A 24896-nucleotide genomic window follows, 5' to 3' on the forward strand; every position below is an offset into this window, starting at 1 on the left:
GTCTGGCTGTGATCCACTTCAAATGTTACAGATGACTGTGATATGATCTAAGTTCAGAAAAACCTCATCTCCAGAAGAATCTCTGAGAGAGACAGCTTCAGAATCTTCTTATGAATTACTTTCTAGATTTTTGTGACTTCTTCTCCATTTCCTCATAACTTTTTTCTGCATCACTGTTAGACTTTTACCAGCAGTCACTGTAATCCTCCTCCTTCCTCTGTTACTGGCCATAGCAGCAGTTCATTCAGATCTCTTATCTTGAAGAGTTTCAATGAAAGAGTCCTGTACTGCATCTTTGCCATAGGTTCATGAAGGAAGACAGGAAAGAAGTTCATCAACATTGATTGGCTGTATGCCAAACTTTCAGAAACTTGCTATTAGGTTTTAAGTTGGGTTTTTGCTTTAATACAAATGGGAAGAACTGTTTCTGTAAGATAGAGTGTTTGAAGCCTCGCCTGGAAATGTCCAAATGCTGTGTAATGTGGGTCATTTTCTCTGGCAGACATGTTAATGAAATGTCGCTCTCACCACAGTGCTCTAGAACATAGGTTGTCAAATATGAGGACAAATTATCACAGATTATAACCGTCTTTCCTTCCAGCTTTTTCCATCTTTGTAGCACAACTTGATGAACCACTCAGTAAATGTTTTACTGTCAAACCATCCACTATGTCTCTGTGAGAAAAGGCAGCCACTGCCACACTTTCCACTCATTTAGAAGAGAAATGAGCTGATTTATAAACAACACATGCAGGCAAAAATTCTCCCTCAGTATTGTCAGCAAATGTTACAGATACGCTGCTCTTGCAGGAACTGAAAATGTTTTCTGAATGTTTCAAACCTCTTTTTGTGCGCACAAAGTCCTGGGTGCCATTTGCTGAAACTGAAGAACCACTCATGTCCTCGACAACTGTCTTTGAATCTAACAGCTTTAAGTTCCTGTCTGTGACTTTAAATCACTTGGACTGCCACTGGAGTGACAGGTATCCCAAATTCACTTGGTTTCAAAATACTTATTACAATCTGTGCTCTTTCTTCATTAGTAAATATCTGCAGGAACCCTGAATGTGAATTAGTTTTTTACTTTAACTTCAGTTTATTAATTAAGGTTGTTCTTGGAACACTGAAAAGTGTTTCAGCTTCCCTCTGTAATATCTCCTTCCTGCAAATGGCTTGCAGACATTTTTCCAGTATTCCCGGCCTGTAATCACAGTATTGCCTACTTCTGACAGTTCTCTTATATTTCTGTCATATTTTCATCAATCTGAATCATTGTTCACTGCTAGGAGCACACTACAGTGGTAAAGTAAGTCCAAAATGTTTGTAGAAATGTAAGAAATGCACCTTGGGGATACTTGGTGTCACTTTTGCTGTGGTTCAAAGAGTCCCTGAACTAAGACATTTCATAACCGACAAACGTAAAGCAACAATGAAAAAAAAACTTCCATTAAATGAAGAACTAAGATTCTGAGTAACTAAAATAATGGTGACTGGTCTCTCGTTCACAGTGGCCAGTTGTTAATCCCGAGGGTAAAAAAGCAAAGAATTTTCCCACTTAATTTTTTACACATTTTGACACACCTTTACTTAGACACTTGCAAAAAATTTCAAATGGTCAACACTTGAACAGGCAAACAAGGCTGTCAACCTAAAACTACTAACTTTCATAGAAAAAAATATGAACCAGGAGCTATGTCTCACCCCAAAGAGCAATGTAACCACCTATGGACCTATTCTATTTCCTCTTTACTTACCTACAACTTGTCCATTCTTTATTCCTCAGTACCGCTACACTTCCCTTTCCTCTATACCATTTGCCTTCAAAACACATGCCAGCTACCTGCTATTGTACAATTTTTTTAATGCCTGCTATTGTAACAGCACACTGCACTAAGTAGTGCCATGCTGAAACCTTCCTGTTCTTGCACCAACAATTTTTCAAATATTTAATTCCAGTGTGATTTTTAACAAATTCTGCTCTATTGACTCATTTTACCCAAACTGGCTATTATTCAATTGTGAGTGTTTATTTACATTCTCATTGTATGACTGCAGGTATTTATTTATGACTGCTTAGGTTTCTTACTGTTGCATGCATCAATTTGCAATCAAACTCATTTACTTACAGATATGCCCACTACTTCCTGCTTCTGTAATACATTTTCTGAACTTCCCACATACCCATCAAACTGCTCGCCGGTCAATGTGGATATGATACCCTTGTACACCATCATCCCCCATGTCCTCCTGTTACCAAACCCATCAATCTTGCCTAAACCTCCTAGCCAACCATATTTTGACCTGCAATTAATACATTTTCAAAGGCTAAATCTACTCATACAAACAAATCCATGGTACTGCCATGGGTACTCATATGTCACCATCTTATGCTAACTTATTTATGGGCCATCTAGAGGAATCCTTCCTATCCAGTCAATAGCTAAAACCTCTTGTCTGGTTCAAATTCAGTTATGACATTTTTATTAACTGAACTCATGGCACCTTTGCTCTTACATACAGAAACCAACATCTATTCCCAAATCCACTTTGCCTGGACCTTCTCAACACATCAAGAAACCTTCCTAAATGTCGAGTTCCATGTCTCATTATCAAAAGTGCACCAACCACCAATACTACTTCCTCTTTGACAGCTGTCATCTGTTCCATGTCAAAAAGTCTCTCCCTCACAACCTCACCACCTGTGGACACCACATCTGTAGTGGATAACATAACTTGTTGAAATACAACAATGATCATACCTGAGTCTTTACTGACAGACAAATCCTATCCTATCCAGATCATCAATAAACAGATCTCCCATGTCACCTCCTCCTCTGATACCAGTAAACCTACTAACAATCCACTGACATGCACCCTCTGATCACCCAGTGTCACCCTGCCTTTGGAAGGCCTGACCACATACTCCAGCAGTGCTTCGACTAACTATTGTCATGCCCTGAGATGAGGGATATCTTACCCAAAATCCTACCCACATCCTCCTGTGTAGTATTCCATCACCCACCAGACAAACAGAATATACTTATTCATCCCTGTTCCAATTCTACACCTGATCCTGCACCCTTGTGGTCGGCCCAGGTGTGAGACTGGTCACATGCACCCACCCACCACTTACCCCAATCCAGTCACAGACATTTGTTATCCAATAAAAGCCAAGGCTATGTGTGAAACCAGCCATGTTATTTACGTCAGCTATGCTGCAATTACAACACAGCATTCTATGTAGGCATGCCAAGTAACAAACCATGTGCATGCATAAATGTCCACCTCCAAACTTACAAAGTGTGGCAAACTGCAAACTTAACAATCCAGATGTCAATGACACTGTGCATCACAACAGAAATTACTTCAACAGCTGCTTCACTGTGCGGTCCATTTGGATACTTCCTTCCAGCACAAGTTTCTCTGAACTACACAGTGCGGAATTGTCTCTCAAACATTCCCTGTGCTCTCACAGTCCTCCTGGCCTAAATCCCTGCTAACCTATTCCCACTACCTCACCTTACCTTTCCCCTTCTCTCTTTTGTCTACTCACTCCTTCTCCATCCAGATTGTACACTGGCTTCTCCCACAACCTTTCCTCCTCCCCTCTCATGTGGTCTCTCTCTCTCTCTCTCTCTCTCTCTCTCTCTCTCTCTCTCTCTCTCTCTCTCCCCCCCCTCACCCCCCCTTCTCTCTCCACCTCTCCCATCCCCTTTTCAACTCCTCTCCCTTCCCTTTCTTCTTCTTCTTCTTCACCCTCCTTTCTTTTCTCACCCTCCACTTTCCTCCTTTCCCTTTCCCCCTGCTCCCTTTCCCTAAATCTCATTTTGCTGTGCCCTCTGAATTCTTTTCATCTTGTTATGTTGCCACAGAGTCATTTGTCCAAACACCTACCTCTTTCCCACCACCCCCTCCTACCATGCTTCCTTATCCCCTCCCCACCTCTGTGAACTCAGGCAACTGCTTTCAATAAATGAGTATCAATAATCAGGCTTGCTGTAGCCATTTAAGTGGATGTTTCAGTGTCTGTCTCATTGTTTGTGTGAATGGGTGTTCTGTTGCTAGAAAAAGAGCTATTCCTTGAAAATTTGTGTGAATGTCATTTCCTGTTACATGTTCCTGTGCTCCATGCATATATCCACTAAAGGTGGGTGGTTGCTTTTGAAGTGTTGGCAGAAGAGCCAACGCCGTGTTGCTAGAGGAGGCCGAAATGCACGTGTTTAATTACACGCAGACTGGCGTGAGGTCTGGAACAGGACAATTTCTAGAGAATTGCAAATAAAGTACGTAGATGATGTAATACTTAACTTTAATCCATAATTGGTGTACATCGCTCTTGATGATACAAAAGTATAATAAGTTCAATATAACTGGTAATGGCGCCTTGCTAGGTCGTAGCAAATGACGTAGCTGAAGGCTATGCTAACTATCGTCTCGGCAAATGAGAGCGTGATTTGTCAGTGAACCACTGCTATGAATGTCAGCTGTACAACTGGGCGAGTGCTAGTAAGTCTCTCTAGACCTGCCGTGTGGCGGCGCTCGGTCTGCGATCACTGACAGTGGCGACACGCGGGTCCGACGTATACTAATGGACCGCGGCCGATTTAAAGGCAACCACCTAGCAAGTGTGGTGTCTGGCGGTGACACCACAGCCTTTCCCTTATTTTATACACTGTTTGCAAATGAGTATCTTTTGAAAAGAACCAGGCCCTATGACTAAACAAACATGTTCGTTGCCACAACACAAGAATCAGATGGAATATCCATGTTTCAATCTAGAACAGTCTTGTTTCAGAAAAGTGTTTCACACATAGCAGTTGAATTGTTCAGTAGCCATTCTAGTGATTTAAAATACCAGCAAATTCATTTAAACCTAAAGTCATTTCTCACAGAACAGTGCATTTACTCAGAAAAAGGTTTATTGAATAGTAAAAAACAGCTTTTGTAAATGTAGTTTGTAATTGAATTTGTAAACATTCTCTCTCTCTGTCTGCCTGTCTCCCCCCCCCCCCCCCCACTCCTCCCCAAATTGCACTCCCCCTGTCCCTTTCTCTCTCTTGTCCTATGTTCAATACATTTAAGTATGTAATGGGTCAGAATGGACCAACAGATGCTAATGATGATGATGATGATGCTTATAAGACAGCTGATATTGCTATGTGTAAGGTAAATACTTTCTCTCTCTCTCTCTCTCTCTCTCTCTCTCTCACACACACACACACACACACACACACACACACATATACATATACATATATATACAGGGTGGTCCATTGATAGTGACCGAGCCAAATATCTCACGAAATAAGTATCAAACGAAAAAACTACAAAGAACAAATGCTTGTCTAGCTTGAAGGGGGAAACCAGATGGCGCTATGGTTGGCCTGCTAGATGGCGCTGCCATAGGTCAAATGGATATCAACTGCATTTTTTAAAATAGGAACCCCCATTTTTTATTACATATTCCTGTAGTACGTAAAGAAATATTAATATTTTAGTTGGACTACTTTTTTCTCTTTGTGATAGATGGTGCTATAACAGTCACAAACATATAAGTATGTGGCATCACGCAACATTCTGCCAGTTCAGATGGTATTTGCTTCGTGATACATTACCCGTGTTAAAATGGACCATTTACCAATTGCAGAAAAGGTTGATATCGTGTTGATGTATGGCTATTGTGATCAAAATGCCCAACGGGCATGTGCTATGTATGCTGCTCGGTATCCTGGACATCATCCAAGTGTCCAGACCGTTTGCTGGATAGTTATGTTATTTAAGGAAACAGGAAGTGTTCAGCCACATGTGAAATGTCAACCATGACCTGCAACAAATGATGATGACCAAGTAGGTGTTTTTGCTGCTGTTGTGGCTAATCCTCACATCGGTAGCAGACAAATTGTGCGAGAAACTGGAATCTCGAAAACGTCGGTGTTGAGAATGCTACATCAACATCGATTGCATCCATACCATATTTCTATGCACCAGGAATTGCATGGTGATGACTTTGAATGTTGTGTACGGTTCTGCCACTGGGCACAAGAGAAATTACGGGATGATGACAGATTTTTTGCACGCATTCTATTTAGTGACGAAGCATCATTCACCAACAGTTGTAGCGTAAACTGGCATAATATGCACTATTGGGCAATGGAAAATCCACAATGGCTGCGACAAGTGGAACATCAGCGACCTTGGCAAGTTAATGTATGGTGCGGCATTATAGGAAGAAAGATAATTGGCCCCCATTTTATCGATGGCAATCTAAATGGTGCAGTGTATGCTGATTTCCTATGTAATGTTCTACCGATGTTACTACAAGATGTACAGAATGGCGATGTACTTCCAACATGATGGATTACCGGCACATAGCTCATGTGCGGTTGAAGTGGTATTGAATAGCATATTACATGACAGGTGGATTGGTCGTCGAAGCACCATACCATGGCCCACATGTTCACTGGATCTGCTGTCCTTGGATATCTTTCTGTGGGGAAAGTTGAAGGATATTTGCTATCGTGATCCACCAACAATGCCTGACAACATGCGTCAGTGCACTGTCAATGCATGTGTGAACATTACGGAAGGCGAACTACTCGCTGTTGAGATGAATGCAAAATTTTTATTTTTTAAATATTCCTTATGCATGTTCAACCAAACAGTGAAGTAATGAAACATATTGCAAAGCCTTAATGATATAGTTGTAATTTATTAATATTTTATAACAAATGAACACCTGATTTACTTTGAAGTTTTTTCTGTATCATGAAACAAACAGATTGTTGTAAATGTAAGTTATCCCATTATTCTTTTGCTGATGTACTTATTCAGTACTGAATACTATTTCTAATTTTCTTTTTCAGTTCCAGATGTGGATCCAGCATCTTATGCCCTTAAGATTGATGGTCTTAATGACACATCTCTCAAAATTCGACTGAACACACTGAAAAATGATTTTCATAGACATACAGTGACTACTGTATTGAAGTGTTCAGGAAACTGTAAAAGTGGAGTAACTGAGGTAACTCAAGCAAATTAGCTACAGATGATGATGTCAAGACAAGAAAATAATAAAGACTTGGAAATAACAAAACAAACTTTTTTTCCATTAAAGGTCAAAGAAAATCAGTGGTCTGGAGCAAGACTAATAGATGTTTTGAAGGCTGCAGGGTATGATCAGGGTCATACAGGAGTGCAAAACATTCAGGTGGGAAATTAGAATTGCATAAAATTAAACTCTTGTATTTTGTTCATTTGTTGATGATGATAAACTTTCACTTTCATTTTGAAAATGCTGCCATATTAACACCACAGGTAGCTAACTTTCATTTATTGTAAAGTCCTGTGAGACTGCCATAAATATTCTTGTTTTAGAGTCTTTGAGAGATCTCTCTTCCTATAGCTTAGTAACAGCTAATTGTCTAAATATATACTGAACATCTTTGTTTACTGCAGTAATCTAAACTGATATTCAAATGCAAATAGCACTGCATAATCATCCAATTTAAGAACTGAAAAATAATTACATGTTTATGAAATTAATATCATTATACATTTTTAATAATATGAATTATGGTAGACTGCCACTCATGACACATGGGAGGTTTTTAGTGGGAAACAGGCACATTTAAAAGTAGACTGTTGGATATCGTCAGCTTTCACACGAAGTCCTTCATCAGAAGAAGAAACACTCTCACATCCATACATACACAACTCAGACACACAAATAGCCTCTGTCATCTCTGGGCCACAGTGCCTCTTTTCCTGATGAAGTGCTTTCTTTTGAAGCTGATAATAATCAACAGTCTACCTTTAAATTTGCCAACCTATCACTCAGTGCCTCTGCTATGTGGTGAGCAACACTGTACCATACTTCATTGTTATTGCATTCCCAGTTTCCCAATGTTTAAACATTTTTAATGTTTCACATATGTAGTATACATTAAGTATGTAAATTTCAGTTTGAAGGATTGGATCTTGCTGTACCAGGTATGCACTATGGTACTATAATCTCTTTTGAGAAAGCCATGGATCCGAAAAGTGACATAATCTTGGCTTATGAACTGAATGGAGAGCCACTTACAAAGGAAAATGGATTTCCCATCAGAGTTTTGATGCCTGGTATACCTGCTGGTCGTCAAGTAAAATGGCTAGGTGATGTATCATAATCCAATATACATTATGTATGCTTACTTTTCTTTCTTTTTATGTATTTGAAAAGAAGTTATCATAACTTATTTATTATTTATCTCATACGTCAGAGGTAAATTGAAATTATGATCATATGGGATATCAGGTAAAATTTGTGAGTTGATAGAGGATTTCTTCATAGGAAGAGAGCATATATCGTAAGGAAAAGGAGGGGGGTGTCATTGACAGATGTAAATGTAGCTTCATTTATGCCCCAGGGAAGTGTGTTGGGACTCTTGCTCTTGATGTTGTATATTAATGATCTTGCATGCTGCTAACAGATACCTCAGATTTTTTGCAGATTGTGCAGTTCTCGATAATGACCTGATATATAAAAAAAGCTCACTAATATTCAGTCAGATCTCGATAATATTTTAAAGTGGTCCAAAGATGGGCAACGTGCTTTAAGTGTAAAATTGTGCACCTCACAAAACAAGAAAATTAATATCCTTTGACTACAATATCAATGAGTCACAACTTGAATCAATCAACTCATACAAATACTGGGTGCAATAGTTTATAGGGATTTGAAATGGAATGATCTCATAGGGTTAGTTGTAGGTAAAGCAGGTGGCAGACTAGTTCATTGGCAGACTATCAGGGAACAAGGGGTACTGAATGCATACCAAGAATGGAAGCATGAGTGATCACTGGTTTGTCTGAACCATGGAGAGTGCCACAGAGTTACTGGAAAAACTGAACTGGCTGATGCCTGAGGATAAGATACAAACTACAATATATAATAGCCTACTTACAAAATTTTATGAACCACTTTTGAGTGAGGATTCTAGAAACACATGACAATGCCATCCACTCAGTATATAGATGGTAGATGTGGAAGATAAGAAATAACTGTAGTTTATGCTCAGTTCTAGCTAAAGGAATGGTGTTGTAGTTGGCACACTGGACTTGTATTCAATTTGAGCAGAGTTTGAATCACATCCAGGTTTACATTTTCCATGCTTCAACAAATTATCTCATGTTAATGCTAAGACCTTTCTTGGAGAAAGAAAGAAACACTACTGTGATTGAGAAAAACACTAGGTAAGTGACAAAACAAGCAAGACCCGTTATAAATTGTTAAAGTTTGTACATGCTGCTTCATTGATTCCAATAAAAGACTTACAGATGTATCTTTTACAAAATATTTTGTTTAATTACAGTCTAAATCAATTCAACCAAATTTAGTTTGTGATAATATGGAGCCAATAGTAAAACAGGAAACTCGTTTTCTTCTAAGACTCTGCCTTACATATACGCAGACCATCACTGATTTTCCTTAGATCATAATGCTATAACTTCCAATGATATGGAGTTTGACATGAGATTTAATTTGCTACTCACCACCTAGAGGACTAAATTCTTCATCAGAAGCAGTGACAACTGTCATCACCAGGTGCTAAGGCCTGACTGTGACTGCACTTGAGGTGAGCAAAATCTAGTTGGAGTGGTTAATGGGGATATGGAACAGGGAGAGGAGGCCGGGAATAACAGGGTAGGGCAGGGGTGAGGGAGAATGCTAGTGCTGCCTGTGGGAGCATGCGGGAACACGGTGGGGAGAGGAGGCTGCCAGGTACAGCATCAGAAGGCTGTGCTGGGATGGGGGTTGGGTGGGAGGGGGAGGTGCAATGTAGAGGATGGGAGGATGAGAGGAGAGAAGTACAGAAGGAGAAGGGACTATACAGAAGCTTTGGTGGGATAGAAGGTGTGTGTAGTACTGAAGTGGGACCAGGAAAGGGGATAGGCAAATGGAGGAGAGAGACTATAGAAGGTTGACACCATGAGGATTACAGAAATGAAGGAGATATTGCAGGGAGAGTTCTCACCTGTGCAACTTAGAAAAGCTTGTCAGTTGTCATGCCCTCACAGGATGAAGCTGTGTCGTTGCAGCTAAGCTCATAGATCACAGGGTGGCTTTCACAGATCATGATGGGGCAGGTCATGCCTGTGATGGGACTGGTGTAGGTGATAGTGGGAGGATGTAAGGAAGAGACAGTCTTGCATCTAGGTCTATTTCAGGGAGATGAGCCATAAGGCATGTGGTTGGGAGCAGGGGTGAAGTAGGTTGCGTGGGCAATAGGTTACCACTGTGGTATGGGTAGGGAGGATATTTTTCATTTCAGGGCATGATGAAAAGTAATCAAAACCCTGGCACAGAATGTGATTCAGTGGTTACAGCCCTAGAAGGTAATGAGTCATAAGAGAATTGCTCCTTTGTGGCTGGCAGTGGATATGTGGGGGATAACAGGTGACTGGGGAGACAAAGCATGGGAGACCTGATCCTGGACAAGACTGGGAGGGTATTTGGTCAGTTAAAACCTCACTGAGACCCTTGGAAAATTCACAGAGGACCTGCTTGTCTACATCTACATCTACATGTATACTCTGCCAATCACATTTAAGTGCCTGGCAAAGGGTTCATCGAACCACCTTCACAATTCTCCATTATTCCAAACTCGTATAGCGTGCAGAAAGAATGAACACCTATATCTTTCCGTACAAGCTCTGATTTTCCTTATTTTATTGTGGTGATCACTTCTCCCTAAGTAGGTCAGTGTCAACAAAATATTTTCACATTCAGAGGAGAAAGTTGGTGATTGGAATTTTGTGAGAAGATCCCATCGCAATGTAAAACACCTTTCTAAGTGTCCTGCCAATAAAATGCAATCTTTGGCTAGCCTTCGCCACAACATTTTCTATGTGTTCCTTCCAATTTAAGTTGTTCATAATTGTAATTCCTAGGTATGTAGTTGAATTTACAGCCTTTATATTTGACTGATTTATCGTGTAACCAAAGTTTAATGGATTCCTTTTAGCACTCGTGTGGATGACCTTACACTTTTCGTTATTTAGGTTCAATTGCCAATTTCTGCACCATTCAGATATCTTTTCTAAATCGTTTTGCAGTTTGTTTTGATCTTCTGATGACTTTATTAGTCGATAAATGACTGCCTCATTTGCAAACAACCTAAGACGGCTGCTCAAATTGTCTCCCAAATCATTTATATAGAGATAAGGAACAGCAAAGGGTGTATAACACTACCTTGGGGAACATCAGAAATCACTTCTGTTTTACTCGATGACTTTCCATCAATTACTATGAACTGTGACCTCTCTGACAGGAAGTCTCCAATCCAGTCACATAACTGAGACGATATTCCATAAGCACGCAATTTCATTATAAGCCGCTTGTGTGGCACCATTTCAAAAGCCTTCTGGAATTCCAGAAATATGGAATCTATCTGAAATCCCTTGTCAATAGCACTCAACATTTCATGTGAATAAAGAGCTAGTTTTGTTTCTCAAGAACGATGTTTTCTAAACCCTTGTTGACAGTGTGTCAATAGACAGTTTTCTTCGAGGTCATTCATAATGTTCCAACACAATATATGTTCCAGAATTCTGCTGCATATCGATGTTAATGATATGGGCCTGTAATTAAGTGGATTACCTCTACTACCTTTCTTGAATATTGGTGTAACCTGTGCAACTTTCGAGTCTCTGGATACGGATCTTTTGTCGAGTGAATGGTTGTATATGATTGTCAAGTGTGGAGCTAATGCATCAGCATATTCTGAAAGGAACCTAAATGGTGTACAATCTGGACCAGAAGACTTGCTTTTATTAAGTGATTTAAGTTGCTTCAGTACTCCAAGAATGTTTTCTTCTACATTACTCATGCTGGCAGCTCTTCTTGATTCAAATTCTGGAATATTTACTTCTTCTTCTTTTGTGAAGACGTTTCGGAAGGCTGTGTTTAGTAATTCTGCTTTGGTAGCACTGTCTTCAATAGTATCTCCATTGTTATCGCGCAGAGAAGGCATAGATTCTTTCTTGCCACTAAAATACTTCACATACGACCAGAATCTCTGGATTTTCTTCCACGTTTCAAGACAAAGTTTCGTTGTGGAAACTGTTATAAACAACAAATTGAAATCTGCGCTAAATTTTGAGCTTCTGTAAAAGGTCACCAATCTTGGGGTTTTGTGCCTGTTTAAATTTGGCATGTCTGTTTTGTTGTTCCTGCAACAGTGTTCAGACCCATTTTGTGTACCAAGGAGTATCAGCTCTGTCGTTTGTTAGTTTATTTGATATAAATCTCTCAATTGCTGCTGATTCTATTTCTCTGAATTCAAGCCACATCTGGTCTACATTTATATAATTAATTTGGAAGGAGTGGAGATTGTCTCTCAGGATGACGTCAAGTGAATTTTTATCTGCTTTTTTGAATAGGTATATTTTTCATTTATTTTTGGAGATTTTGGGGGTTACAACATTCAATCTTGCTACAACAACCCTGTGTTCACTAATCCCATTGCTGCTCGTTATCAACTCAGGATTATTTGTTGCTAAGAGGTCAAGTGTGTTTTCACAAATTGCGTGGGCTCTTGAAATAATTTTCTGAGAATGCATTTAGCACAGTTTCGGATGATGTTGTATGCATACTTCCAAAATTAAACATGTATTTTTGCCAACATATTGAGGGTAAATTAAAGTCACCACTAACTATAATCGTATGAGTCAGGTACATGTTTGAAATCAAATTCAAGTTTTCTTTGAACCTTTCAGCAACTGTGTCATCTGAAATGGGAAGTCGGTAAAAGGATATAATTATTATTTTATTCCAGTTGCCAACACTGACCTCTGCCCATACTAACTCACAGGAATTATCTACTTCAATTTCACAACAAGAAAAACTACTTCTAACAGCAACAGACATGCCACCGCCAACCGTGTTTAGCCTATCGTTTCAGAACATCGTTAGGTTCATCGCAAAAATTTCAGCTGAGCTTATCTCCAGCTTTAGCCAGCAACTTTCAGTGCCTATAACAATTTGAGCACTAGTGCTTTCTATTAGTGCCTGGAGCTTTGTTACTTTCCCAATCCAGCTATGACAGTTTACAACTGTTATACCGATGGTTCCTGTATTTATGTTCTTCCTGTGTTTGGCTTGCACCCTTTGTGGCTGAAGTCCTTCTTGTGTTTTCCTGAGACCCTCTAAACTAAAAAACTGCCCAGTCCATGCCACACAGCACCTGCTACCCGTGCAGCCGCCTCCTGCATATAGTGGACACCTGATCTATTCAGCGGAACCCGAAACCCAACCACGCTTTGGCGCAAATCGAGGAATCTGCAGCCTACACAGTCACAGAACCATCTGAGCCTCTGATTTAAAGGCTCTGTGCCAGAGGTTCGCAATTGGTCCTGCTGACTGTGCTGCAAATGGTCAGCTCTGCTTTTGTTAGCTGCTCGAAACCAGAGAGAATCTCTTCTGATCCAAAGTGAACACACATCATTGGTACCAACATGAGCAACCACCTGCAGTTGACTGCACCCTGTGCTCTTCAAGGCATCTGGGAGGACCCATTCCACATCTGGAATGACTCCACACGGTGTGGAGATGGAATGCTCATTGGTTTTCTTTCCCTTCTTGGCAGCCACGTCCCTAAGGGGCCCCGTATGTTGGGGCTCCCAACTATCAATAATCCCACCCTCTGTGATTGTCTGGATCTTGCAGGCTGAGAGGTTTCCTCTGAAACAGGACAGGCGACAGCATCTGGCTCAGCAACGGCATCAGCCACAGACAGTGCCTGGAACCTGTTTGTCAGAAAAACCAGGGAGGCCTTATGTGCGGCCACCTGGGAAGTCTTTTGCCACCTGCTATGCCCCGGGGTGACCTCCCATTCGACCACAGGTGAGGGATCAATCTCAGTGTGAGCTGTAACTGGGCTGTCCACCAGTGAGGAGCAATCAGAGGCATCAGCTGTGCTGGACGTCCACTGGATCCTCACGGCCGGCCCACAACAGTGGTGCCCATCCACTGCAGCCTCAAGCTGTGTAACCGAAGCCATCACAGCCTGAAGCTGAGAGCGAAGTGTCACCAACTCAGCTCGCATCCACACACAACAACTGCAGTCCCTGTCCATACTAAAGACTGTGTGAAACTAAACTATTCAGATAAACGGACTATCGGCACATGCTGCGCAACTCTATTGTAGACCCTGATGAAAATGCAGGAACTGTGTCTTATAAATTAGATTAACATGAAGAGATTCAAAAACCTAACTATCGATGCACTGAGGTGAAACTAAATAATTTGACCCTGATTAGGAACTTGTAATGTGTCACAAAATCGATTTACTTTCCGACGCAAACAAAAACGTGAAAATTGTGGCTATTATATATTAAATGAATACACAGAAACAAAGAAACTAAACTATTTAAGCACACAGATGATATTATAAAATTCGCTCCTGGTTAGGAACTTGTAAAAGGCACAAAATCGGTTACTTCTCTGTTGCTGCTTGTGCCGCGGCTGGCTACTGCTGCCTGAGATTGCAGTGGATGCAGGTAGCTAGGCTAAGTGGAAGGGACTTCTGGGTGTGGAATGGATGGCAGGTATCAAAGTGGACATATTGTTGGTGGCTGGTAGGTTTGATGCGGATGGAGGTACTGATACAGCTATCCTTGAAATGGAGGTCAACTTCAAGAAAGGTAGCTTGTTGGCCCAAGGAGGATCAGGTGAAGCGAATGAGACAGAAGGTTTTGGGGTTTTTAGTGTTTCTGATTTTAAGAAGAACAGTGCTGTCCTTTCTGCTTGAGTGATTTCAGATAAGTAAAAAGCATTAACTGGTTATTTATATATACTGGGTGTATAGGGGAATCTCCTGTAGATATGCTCACAGGTGTGAATAAGGCCTAGCCAAATAAGCACCTGCAGATCAGCTGAGGTAAATAGAAAATGGTCAATGGCTTTAGTGGCAGAAGAGAACATATATCTCAATGGCAGAGAGGGTGGAAGAAACGAATCCACTTTGCATCTGACTTGGATTGAGGGGCAAAGTGGTTGGCATCTGTTTACGTAGTAGGTATGGCTGCACACCTTACATTCCAGGATCTAGCAATCCCTGGTCCTAAATTCTCAATGGGAACACTGGAAAAATCTTCGATTACAAGCAATTATGATTCGTGAGAGTAGCAACAAAATTACCCCAGGCAGTAACCAATCCACCCGTCAATGGACAGGAACTAGGTCTTCGTATTTTGGGGGACCTGGGCTACCATGATCACAGAGAAAGTTAGAGTTCTGTCACAAACTACCATCAAACAGACCCACTTACATCGGGACCTTCAACAACAACACCTTACGACAACCAGGTAAACTACACGTCTTAACAGCAGAATTAGATCGAGAAAAGGTACAGATACTAGCTCTTCAGGAAACATGCTTTACAGATGAAAACTCACTAGATTATTATAATTACCATATCTTCAAAAGTAAGAGAGATAAATGATAGGAAGAGGTGGCACCCCACTCCTGGTTATGGCATTTGTTGTTCACAAGAGCATAGTTGGTTCGATTAAAGAAGTCACTCTCAAAAGTAATAGACTAATGACAATGCACATACAATGTGCAAACAAAAAATACACGCTAATTAATGTACATGCACCCACGAACATTGAAAATAAGAAAGATCTGCAGAAGGTAGAGCAGTTCTGGTCTAAACTTGAGAAGATTATGGCACTAGTCCCCAAAGAAGACACAAAGATATTACTAGGTGACTTCAGTGCCCATATTGGCAGAGAAAAGGAATACCAAAAGACCGTAGGCAAATTAGCAGCCCATAAATTCATCAACAAGACTGGCATGAGACTCATTGAACTGTGCCAACAGAACAATCTGAAAATAATGTCCACCTCCCTGAGGAAACTTCCTTGAAAACGGAAGACTTGGATATCTCCTATACAGTCTCTCAGAGAATATCAGATCAACCTCGTGGCCATCACACACCCTTCACAGAAGGAATTTCATGACGTGCAAGTCTGAAGAGGAAAAGGCAGGCACCTGGCATCAATTCTGTAACAAGGTAATCAAGAGAGCCAAAGAAGCAGTACCATTGAAGAAGAATATGAAACACCCATGGTGGGACTCCACATGTGAAGAAGCACTGGAAGAACAAAAGAGTGCTTTCCAGAAATAAAACTCTAAGAAGTCACCGGAGACTCAACAACATTATTTTCAGACCAGAAAGGAAGCCTCAAAAATTATCAGACAAACAAAGAGGAGGCACATGAAGGACCAGTTGGACTTGATAGAAAAAGACTTCCGAGATCACAATATCTGAGACTTTTACAGGACGTTTGCAGGCAGGATTCAAGGGTACACCCCTCAAAACTTATGTTATCGAAAACCAAATGGCAAACTCACACTGACCAACTGAGATAATTGCAGAGAACTGGCTTGATATTTCTCAGAACTACTCAATTGCTGGAGCCCACAACAAGATGGCCCAAAGGGACTCCTGCACAAGTAAACCCAGAATCTCCACCACCTACCAAAGAAGAAATCCATAGACACATCTTCAGACTCAAGAATAACAGGGCATCTGGAGAAGATGGTATAGTTGCAGAACTATTGAAGAACACACGCCCAAATACACTTGAGGAGCTCACACAAATCATCACAGATGTCTGGAAAATGGTAAAGGTACCTGAAGAATGGAAATGTGAACTCATTCATCCATTACACAAGAAAGGTGACAGAACAGATGTCAATAACTACAGAGGGATTTCTCTCCTTGAAGTCACCTATGAAGTTCAGTCCACATGCCTTGTTCAAAGAACAAAAGAACATGTTGAACACAAAATTGGTGACTATCAAGCTGGTTTCCAACTGGGACGTTCTTGTGTCGAACAAATTTTCAATTTGAAGGTGTTATTGAAGTATAAAGCAACCCAAAGCTCTCCGATCATCTGTATGTTCGTCGACTATGAGAAGGCATATGACTTGGTCAATAAATAGTCTCTCTTTAACATCTTATAAGAACAAGGACTTGATTGAAAGACATTAATATTCATTGAGGAAACACTCATGGGCATGAAGTCAAAAGTGAAATTCATGGGCAAATTGTCAGAGCCCTTTGAGATAAAGACCGGTGTGCGATAAGGTGATGGACTGTCACCACTGCTCTTCAACCTTCTTCTGGACAAAGTCATCTGAGAATGAGAGAAAGAATTGAAAACCCAGGACCACTGGAAACCCATTCACCTAGGATGAAAGAATGATGACATCAAGGTCAGTTGTTTACCTTTCGCAGGTGACCTAGCGATACTAGCGGTTTGCGAAAATACAGTGAACAAAAAGACTGAAGTCCTCAAGGAATGCACTGAGAAAACTGGACTACAAATTTCATTCGAGAAGACCAAGTTCATTTGCACTAAATTCGACATTCAGGAACTGAACACAAAATACGGGCAGATCAAATGAGTTAAAAACTAACAGCATTGGAAAAGGAAGCACAGACAGTTCAGTTACAAAAGCTCAAACGAGCATATGGGAGAACGCGTGAAATCTATAACAAGAAATGTATGTCCATTCATACAAAGAACAAACATTAAACAATGGAAAATACAGAATGGAATGTAACAATACCAGAGAAGGAAAGTTGATACTCACCATACAGCGGAGATGCTGAGCCGTGATAGGCACAACAAAAAGATTCACACAATTATAGCTTTCGGCCATAAAGGCCTTTGTCAGCAGTACACACACACACACACACACACACACAACTTGTACACATGCTTGGAGACTCAGAGAACTGAAACCACACTGCGAGCAGCAGCACCAGTGCATGATTGGAGTGGTGACTGGGTGGGGGTAAGGAGGAGCCTGGGGCTGGGAGGGAGAGCAATAATATGGTGGGAGTGGCGGACAGTGAAGTGTTGTAGTTTAGACGGAGGGCAGGAGAGAAGGTGCACAAGGGGGAGGGGGTAGTAGTGGAAAGGAGAGAAATATAAAGAAATTAAAAGACTGGGTGTGGTGGTGAAATGATGGCTGTGTAGTGTTGGAATGAGAACAGGGAGGGGGCTGGATGCGTGAGGTTAATGGAACATAGGATGTATTCCAGGGAAAGTTCCCACCTGCACAATTCAGAAAAGCTGGTGTTGGTGGGAAGGATCCATATGGCACAGGCTGTGAAGCAGTTATTGAGGTAAGGGATGTCATTTTTGGCAGCGTGTTTGGCAAAAGGATGGTCCACTTGTTTATTGGCCACAGACTGTTGGTGGCCATTCATACAGACAGACAGCTTGTTGGTTGTCATGCCTACATAGAATGCAGCACAGTGGTTGCAGCTTAGCTTGTAAATCACATGACTGGCTTTACAGGTAGCCTTGCCTTTGATGGGATAGGAGTAGCGGACTGGAGTAGGTGGTGGTAGGAGGATGTATGGGACAGGTCTTGCATCTAAGTCTATTACAGGGGTATGTGCCATGAGGTATGGGATTGGGAGCAGGGGTTGTGTAAGGATGGAAGAGTATATTTTGTAGGTTCAGTGGATGGCGGAATACCACGGTAGGAGGGGTGGGCAGGACATTTCTCATTTCAGGGCACAACAAGAGGTGATCGAAACCCTGGCAGAGAATGTAATTCAGTTACTCCAGTCCCAGATGGTACTGAGTTATGAGGGGAATGCTCCTCTGTGGCTGGACTGTGGGGAGGTGGTGGGAGACTGGAAAGATAAGGCACAGGCGATTTGTTTTTGTACAAGGATTATGGTCAGTGAAGGCTTCAGTGAGACCCTCGGTATATTTAGAGAGGGACTGCTCGTCACTGCAGATGCGACGACCCCAGGTGGCTAGGCTGTACTGAAGGGACTTCTTGGTATGGAATGGGTGGCAGCTGTCAAAGTGGAGGTATTGCTGGTGATTATGTTTGATGTGGATGGAGGTACTCATGTAGCCATCTCTGAGCTGGAGGTCACCATCTAGGAAGGAGAAGTAATTGTGGGTGAAGATATAGTTGGTCATAGAGACTAGGAAGGAGCTTGTTGGTTTGGAATCTATAGGGTGTCTGGAAAGGTAGTGTTCAATAGCAGTAAGGCCATGGGCATTAGGAATGTAAGTGTACAGGTAGGTGGCATCAGTAGTGATGAGTAGGGCACTGTGTGGTAAAATGACAGGAACTACGGTGAGTCGGTCTAGGAAATGGTAGGTATCTTTTATATAGAAGGATAGGTTCCGGGTAATAGGCTGAAGGTGTTGGTCTATGGGAGCAGAGATTCTCTCAGTGGGGGCACAGTAACCGGCCACAATGGGGAGTCCTGAGTGGTTGGGTTTATGGACTTTAGGAAGCATGTAGAAGATGGGAGTGTGGGGAGTGGTAGGGGTAAGTAGATAGATGGACTCTGGGGAGAGGTTCTGGGATGGGCCGAAGGGCTTGAGTAGTCTCCCACCACCTCCCAAAGTCCCACAGTCCGAAAACAGAGGAGCATTCCCCTTGTAACTCAGTACCATCCCGAACTGAAAACAACTGAATTACATTCTCCATCAGGGTTTCAATTACCTCTTGTCGTGCCCTGCAGTGAGAAATGTCCTGCCCACTATCCATGATATTCCACCGTCCACCGAACCTACACAATATACTCGTCCATTCTTACACAAGCCCTGCTCCCAATCCCTTACCTCATGGCTCATACCCCTGTAATAGTGTTAGACGCAAGACCTGTCCCATACATCCTCCTACCACCACCTACGGCAGTCCAGTCAGTAACATAACCTATCCCATCAAAGGCAAGGCTACCTGTGAAAGCAGTCATGTGATTTACAAGCTAAGCTGCAACCACTGTGCTGCATTCTATGTAGGCATGACAACCAACAAGCTGTCTGTTTGTATGAATGACCACCGACAAACTGTGGCCAATAAACAAGTGGACCACCGTGTTGCCAAACACGCTGCCAAAAATGATATCCCTCATCTCAACAACTGCTTTTCAGCCTGTGCCATATGTATCCTTCCCACCAACACCAGCTTTTCTGAATTGTGCAGGTGGGAAATTTACCTGCAACACATCCTACATTCCTGTAACCCTCCTGCCCTCAACCTTCTTTAGTCACTGTCCTCACCCATCCAGCCCCCTTCCTGTTCCCATTCCAGCACTACACAGCCATCATTTCACCTCCACATCCAGTCTTTTAATTTCTTTTTATTATTCTCCTTTCCGCTACTTACCCCTCCCCCTTGCGCACCTTCTCTCGTGCGCACTGTCTAAACTGCAACACTTCCGCCACTCCCACCATATTATTGTTCCTCCTCCCAGCCCCAGCCTCCCCCTTACCCCCACCCAGTTGCCACTCCCATCATGCACTGGTGCTGCTGCTCGCAGTGTGGTTTCAGTTCACTGAGACTGCAGACGTGTGTACAAGTTGCGCTTGCGTGAGTGAGTGTGTGTATGTGTGTATGTGTGTCTACTGCTGACAAAGGCCTTTTTGGCTGAAAGCTATAATTGTGTGAATCTTTTTGTTGTGCCTATCGTGACTCAGCATCTCCTCTATATGGTGAGTAGCAACTTTCCTTCTCTGGTGTTGTTACATTCCATCCTGGATTTTCCATTGTTTGATTTTTGGCTGATGGCTTTTCTTCTATCCTAACCCTGTGCTGTTTTCCTTGGTAACTACTTACTTTTGCATTGCTATACTCAATGTTTATCCTTCTTTCTTTTGTTTCTTGTGTTTCTCTTGTTGCCTCACGAACCGCACTGCATGCTCTAATTATGAGCCACACTGTATCAACTGTCTCAGCCACGTGCAACCGATGGCCTCAAGACCACACTGATTGTTGATGCAGCATCTTATGTCGCACATAACTCCCGCCGATATAATTAAGCCTATACCTTCAAACTGATCTCTCTCCCTGTGTCAGTTTCTGTATTTTTGTGTGTTATCTCCCGCACTTTTCCGGTGCCACATGATCTGACATCTCTACCTACAAACACCTCCCCACCCCCCACACTTTCTCCGTTCTATCCCTGTTCACACCCACTAAATCCACCTGATCCAGTCACATCTGCCGTCCTCCTTCTCTACGCGTATCCACCCTCAAACCTACTACCCACAGTAATATACATATATTTATTAATGATTAGTTATTCTGTACTTTGACCCTTGTGACTTCTCACCAATTTTAGTGAGTTTTCGCCTTCCACTACCATTGTCTTCCTCAGATTTCAATTCGTTTTTTCCCCTTGTGCATCGATTTCGTACTTTTCCTATTTTTCATATGTATTTGAGTGTATTTTTGTGTAATCTTTTGGATGTAATTATACTTTCTTACTTAATTTTTCGCATTTTTTGCACCACCGTGGATCCTTGCTCCTCCCATCTGCGTCAATACAGGAAAGTTTCCTTATCTCTAGCCAGATCCCAGTCACACATACTGTTCCTGCATTGTTGCCTGGCTCATGAAGTCCCACCTAATGGCCCTACCATCAAATTACCTATCTCTGGTTGCCACCCTTCCTTCCACAATGACCTCCACCTTGGTTATCACATTTAGCATTCAACCGCGATTTATATATATTTTAACAACGCGTTTCGAGAGACAATGCTCTCATCATCAGGTTGTAAAATCTATGTCGCGAAATTAAACGTACTAAAAAGACAAAATACCATCACCAATAGTTGGTGGGTCCATAGAGTAAAAAGAATTAAAAGTATATTGGACTGTGGGTCCTCGTCTTACATTAAAGTTATTGACGCAGGTCGATGGCCGTCCCATAGCTACCAAATATGCTGTCGACTGCGCCGGCTCGGGTGCTGTTGTGGACTAACATGCCTAGGTGTTGTGGCGTGGTTACCGCCGTGTGCTTGACGGTAACGCTATGCTATTGGGCGCCTCATTTCCTTACTGCATTGGTCTGCCATCGTTAGCCTCTCGCAACTCCGTCATTGACATGTTACAAGTTTTAAGTCGCATGCCTGCCCTAAAATAATTCTAAAAACCCGCTAAAAAATCTCATTTCTTTAAAGTTATCTTGTACATTTAGGATATTGCTTTGTTTCTTTCCATGGATAGCTATCTCGAATTCCTCTAGTAAGTCAAGTTTCCTCCCTTTCTTTTCTACATGCAATATTTCTACGTTGTCTTCTATGCTATTAAGGGGATGGCCTGTTTCATATATATGGTTCGCAACAGCTGATTTGTCATAATTTCCTAACCTGAACGCATCTTTATGTTCTTTATACCGGATCGCGAATGATCTTCCTGTCTGCCCTATATATTTTGCATCACACGTTCTGCACTGAATCTTATAAACTCCCGATCTTTCAAACTTATTTCTCTTCTCGCCAATATCGTGCTTAAGGCTATACCTCACTAGGTTATTAGTCTGAAAGGCTATTTTGACATCGTATGGCTTAAAAATATTTGCTATCTTTTGTGAGACTTTTCCGTAGTATGGCATCGTGATAATTTTCGCTTTCTCTCCATCAGGTTTATTCTTTTTGCGCTTATTACCTGTTCAGATCCCGCCAATCCTTAGCCCTCATCAACATAGTCCTGCAAAACCATATCAACCAAGCCCAATCCTCCTTGCAGTTTCTTCTCTCCATCGGCAAAAGTCTCCTGCTATGTAACCCTGGAACCCATAACACACACTGAAACTCTTGACCTGCAGGAACTTAAGCAACATGCACAATGCCACCTCATAAAGCTCTCCATCCTGCTCACTTCCTATTCCCACCTTGGTGTACCACAGTCCACCACTTCTACAACAACCTCCAAACCTCCCCCACACTCCTTCATAGCTGACATACCCTGTCTAGCAGACCTACTACACTTACCCCACCCTCCAAAACTCTCTCCCACCTCCACTCGGAACCCAGAACCTAAACAGACCTGCAACACAGTTATGAACCTTTCCTCCAGAATCCTTAGTCCCACAGAAATATCAGTACTTTCCAAAGGCCCCACCTTTTGCGCCATTCCCAAATTCAACTATGCAGGACTAGTTAAAGACCTTCTCTCCTTCTCCCGGCCCCTACGGTGGAAACACTTCTTCGCCACCAACCCGACCAATCAGATTCAACCAAAGACCAATATTGAACCTTGACTAACTCAGTTCACTCCTCTATCAAACTGTGATCCACCCCCACTGCCTCCAAACAACCCCCTGTTAACTTTCCAGAATTTCTTAACCTCCAACCTTGCCTTACCATCATTCCCCAAGTACCTCAACATGCAAATTAACCTTACATCTGCAGAAAGAACCACAGTCCACCATCTAAAAACTGATCCCGACCTTATAATCCTACCTGCAGACAAAGGCTCCACCACCGTTGTTTTGAACCGCAAGCATTATGTGGTAGAAGGACTCTGTTGTAAACTCTGTTTTATTTTTTCCACTTGACAATATGTAGCTGTAAGTGTAATATAACCTGAACTACATGTCAGCAGTCTGTGAGTGGTTTGGTTCTGTATAATTTGTGCCCATCTGAAAGTCAGAAAAGCTTCCATGGGCTCTTGCATTCTATATATGGGGCTTAACAATTTGTGAAACTTATATGACAATGTATTGAGTGCACTTTCAATTCTTTTTACTTTACATAAACAATAAGTCAGGGATGGGTTTTGTTCTTCTTTCCATGTTTACAATGCATTGAAACTATTTATAACATTTTATAAATTAACCAAAATATTTAAAGATGCTAGTGATGTGTACAGTAGCAACTACATAAAAATATAATTATCAAATAAGTATGCTTACGAAATTTGTAGAATTAAAATAGATAATTTATATGTGCACCTATAGTTTTGCATCTTTTGTTGTAAAAAAATGTTTTTCTGTTTCATTGTTGTTTAAAAGTGTCATATCCCATTCTTTATCTATCTTCATTTTGTTAAGTGTGTGGATGTACTGCAATGCTCACAAACTTTCCTCATCTATAGTATTATGTATAACTTATCCAGCCGAAATTATTTACTAATTTCTGGTTGTTTTTCATTGCTGCAACTTCTGGACTTTCTTCTGTTTTTTGCTGTACAGGACGCATAATTATTTTGGGAGACAAAGAAGATTCTCTGTAATATGAGCACCAAGAAGGAAGACAGTGGATATAAAACTGAAGAAAGAATAATTATGTAGGTAGTTGTCTTTCTTTGGAACAGACATGCAGTATACTGGAAAACAATCTTAATTATAGGATACATAATGAAATATCACATGCATAGAAAAGCTGAATAGAATATTTTGGGAAGTTATCTTACAATTGACCATACAGTACTATAGTATAAGGCATTGTGATTAAAACTAAGTAAGAATATTGTAATCATAAAAGCTAACTATGTGCAATAAATGTTTCTTGAAAAGAAAAATATTGTATAAAGGCCCATTAAATTTGCTTATATTATCATTACTAATTGGTTCTCAGACTGGCAATTTATGGAGTGTCACCTAAAGTGAAGACTGGATTCTGGATTAAATCCGTTTGGGACAGGCTACAAATGAAGCAGAAATTCGCCAATCAATAGGTGTATTACGGAAATTTCATGTAGCATTGTTTCACTTGACCCAGGATATCACCAAATAGGAAAATAAATTCAAACAAATAGCACTATCATAAACCCACTCTGTTTATAATGCATATTTATTGATATTATATCCTTAAGATCACCATAAGAATTGATGCATGCTTTGTTACATTCCGACATTTTTCGCGAAGTATTCAAAACTACTATAAGAGATAACAGATGCCATTATTATGAGAGACAAATATTCATGATCATGTTTGTCAATCACGTAAGACCCTTCTTTAAAGGTAAATTCCACAGTGACAAATTTGTTCATTATTTCTGTAGAAGACATATATCCACATGTACAATGGGGTTAACAATTCATTTTCATACACAATATTTCAATGAATGATAT

The 24896-nt window shown here is 41.3% G+C and overlaps 1 protein-coding gene across 1 annotated transcript in view; it reads left to right on the plus strand.

Annotated features, from left to right (window-relative positions):
- Positions 1–24315, plus strand: part of LOC126239904 (sulfite oxidase-like) — a 153718-nt gene extending 129403 nt beyond the window's left edge. The window contains exons 5-8 of the mRNA XM_049947894.1: positions 6864–7021; positions 7115–7207; positions 7962–8154; positions 24015–24315. Of these exons, the coding sequence (XP_049803851.1) occupies positions 6864–7021; positions 7115–7207; positions 7962–8154; positions 24015–24055 (485 nt within the window). The 3' untranslated portion in view covers positions 24056–24315. The remainder of the gene's footprint in view (positions 1–6863; positions 7022–7114; positions 7208–7961; positions 8155–24014) is intronic.
- The last annotated feature ends 581 nt before the right edge of the window (positions 24316–24896 follow it).

Source organism: Schistocerca nitens, chromosome 1 (genome assembly GCF_023898315.1).
Source record: "Schistocerca nitens isolate TAMUIC-IGC-003100 chromosome 1, iqSchNite1.1, whole genome shotgun sequence".
NCBI classification, from domain to species: domain Eukaryota; kingdom Metazoa; phylum Arthropoda; class Insecta; order Orthoptera; family Acrididae; genus Schistocerca; species Schistocerca nitens.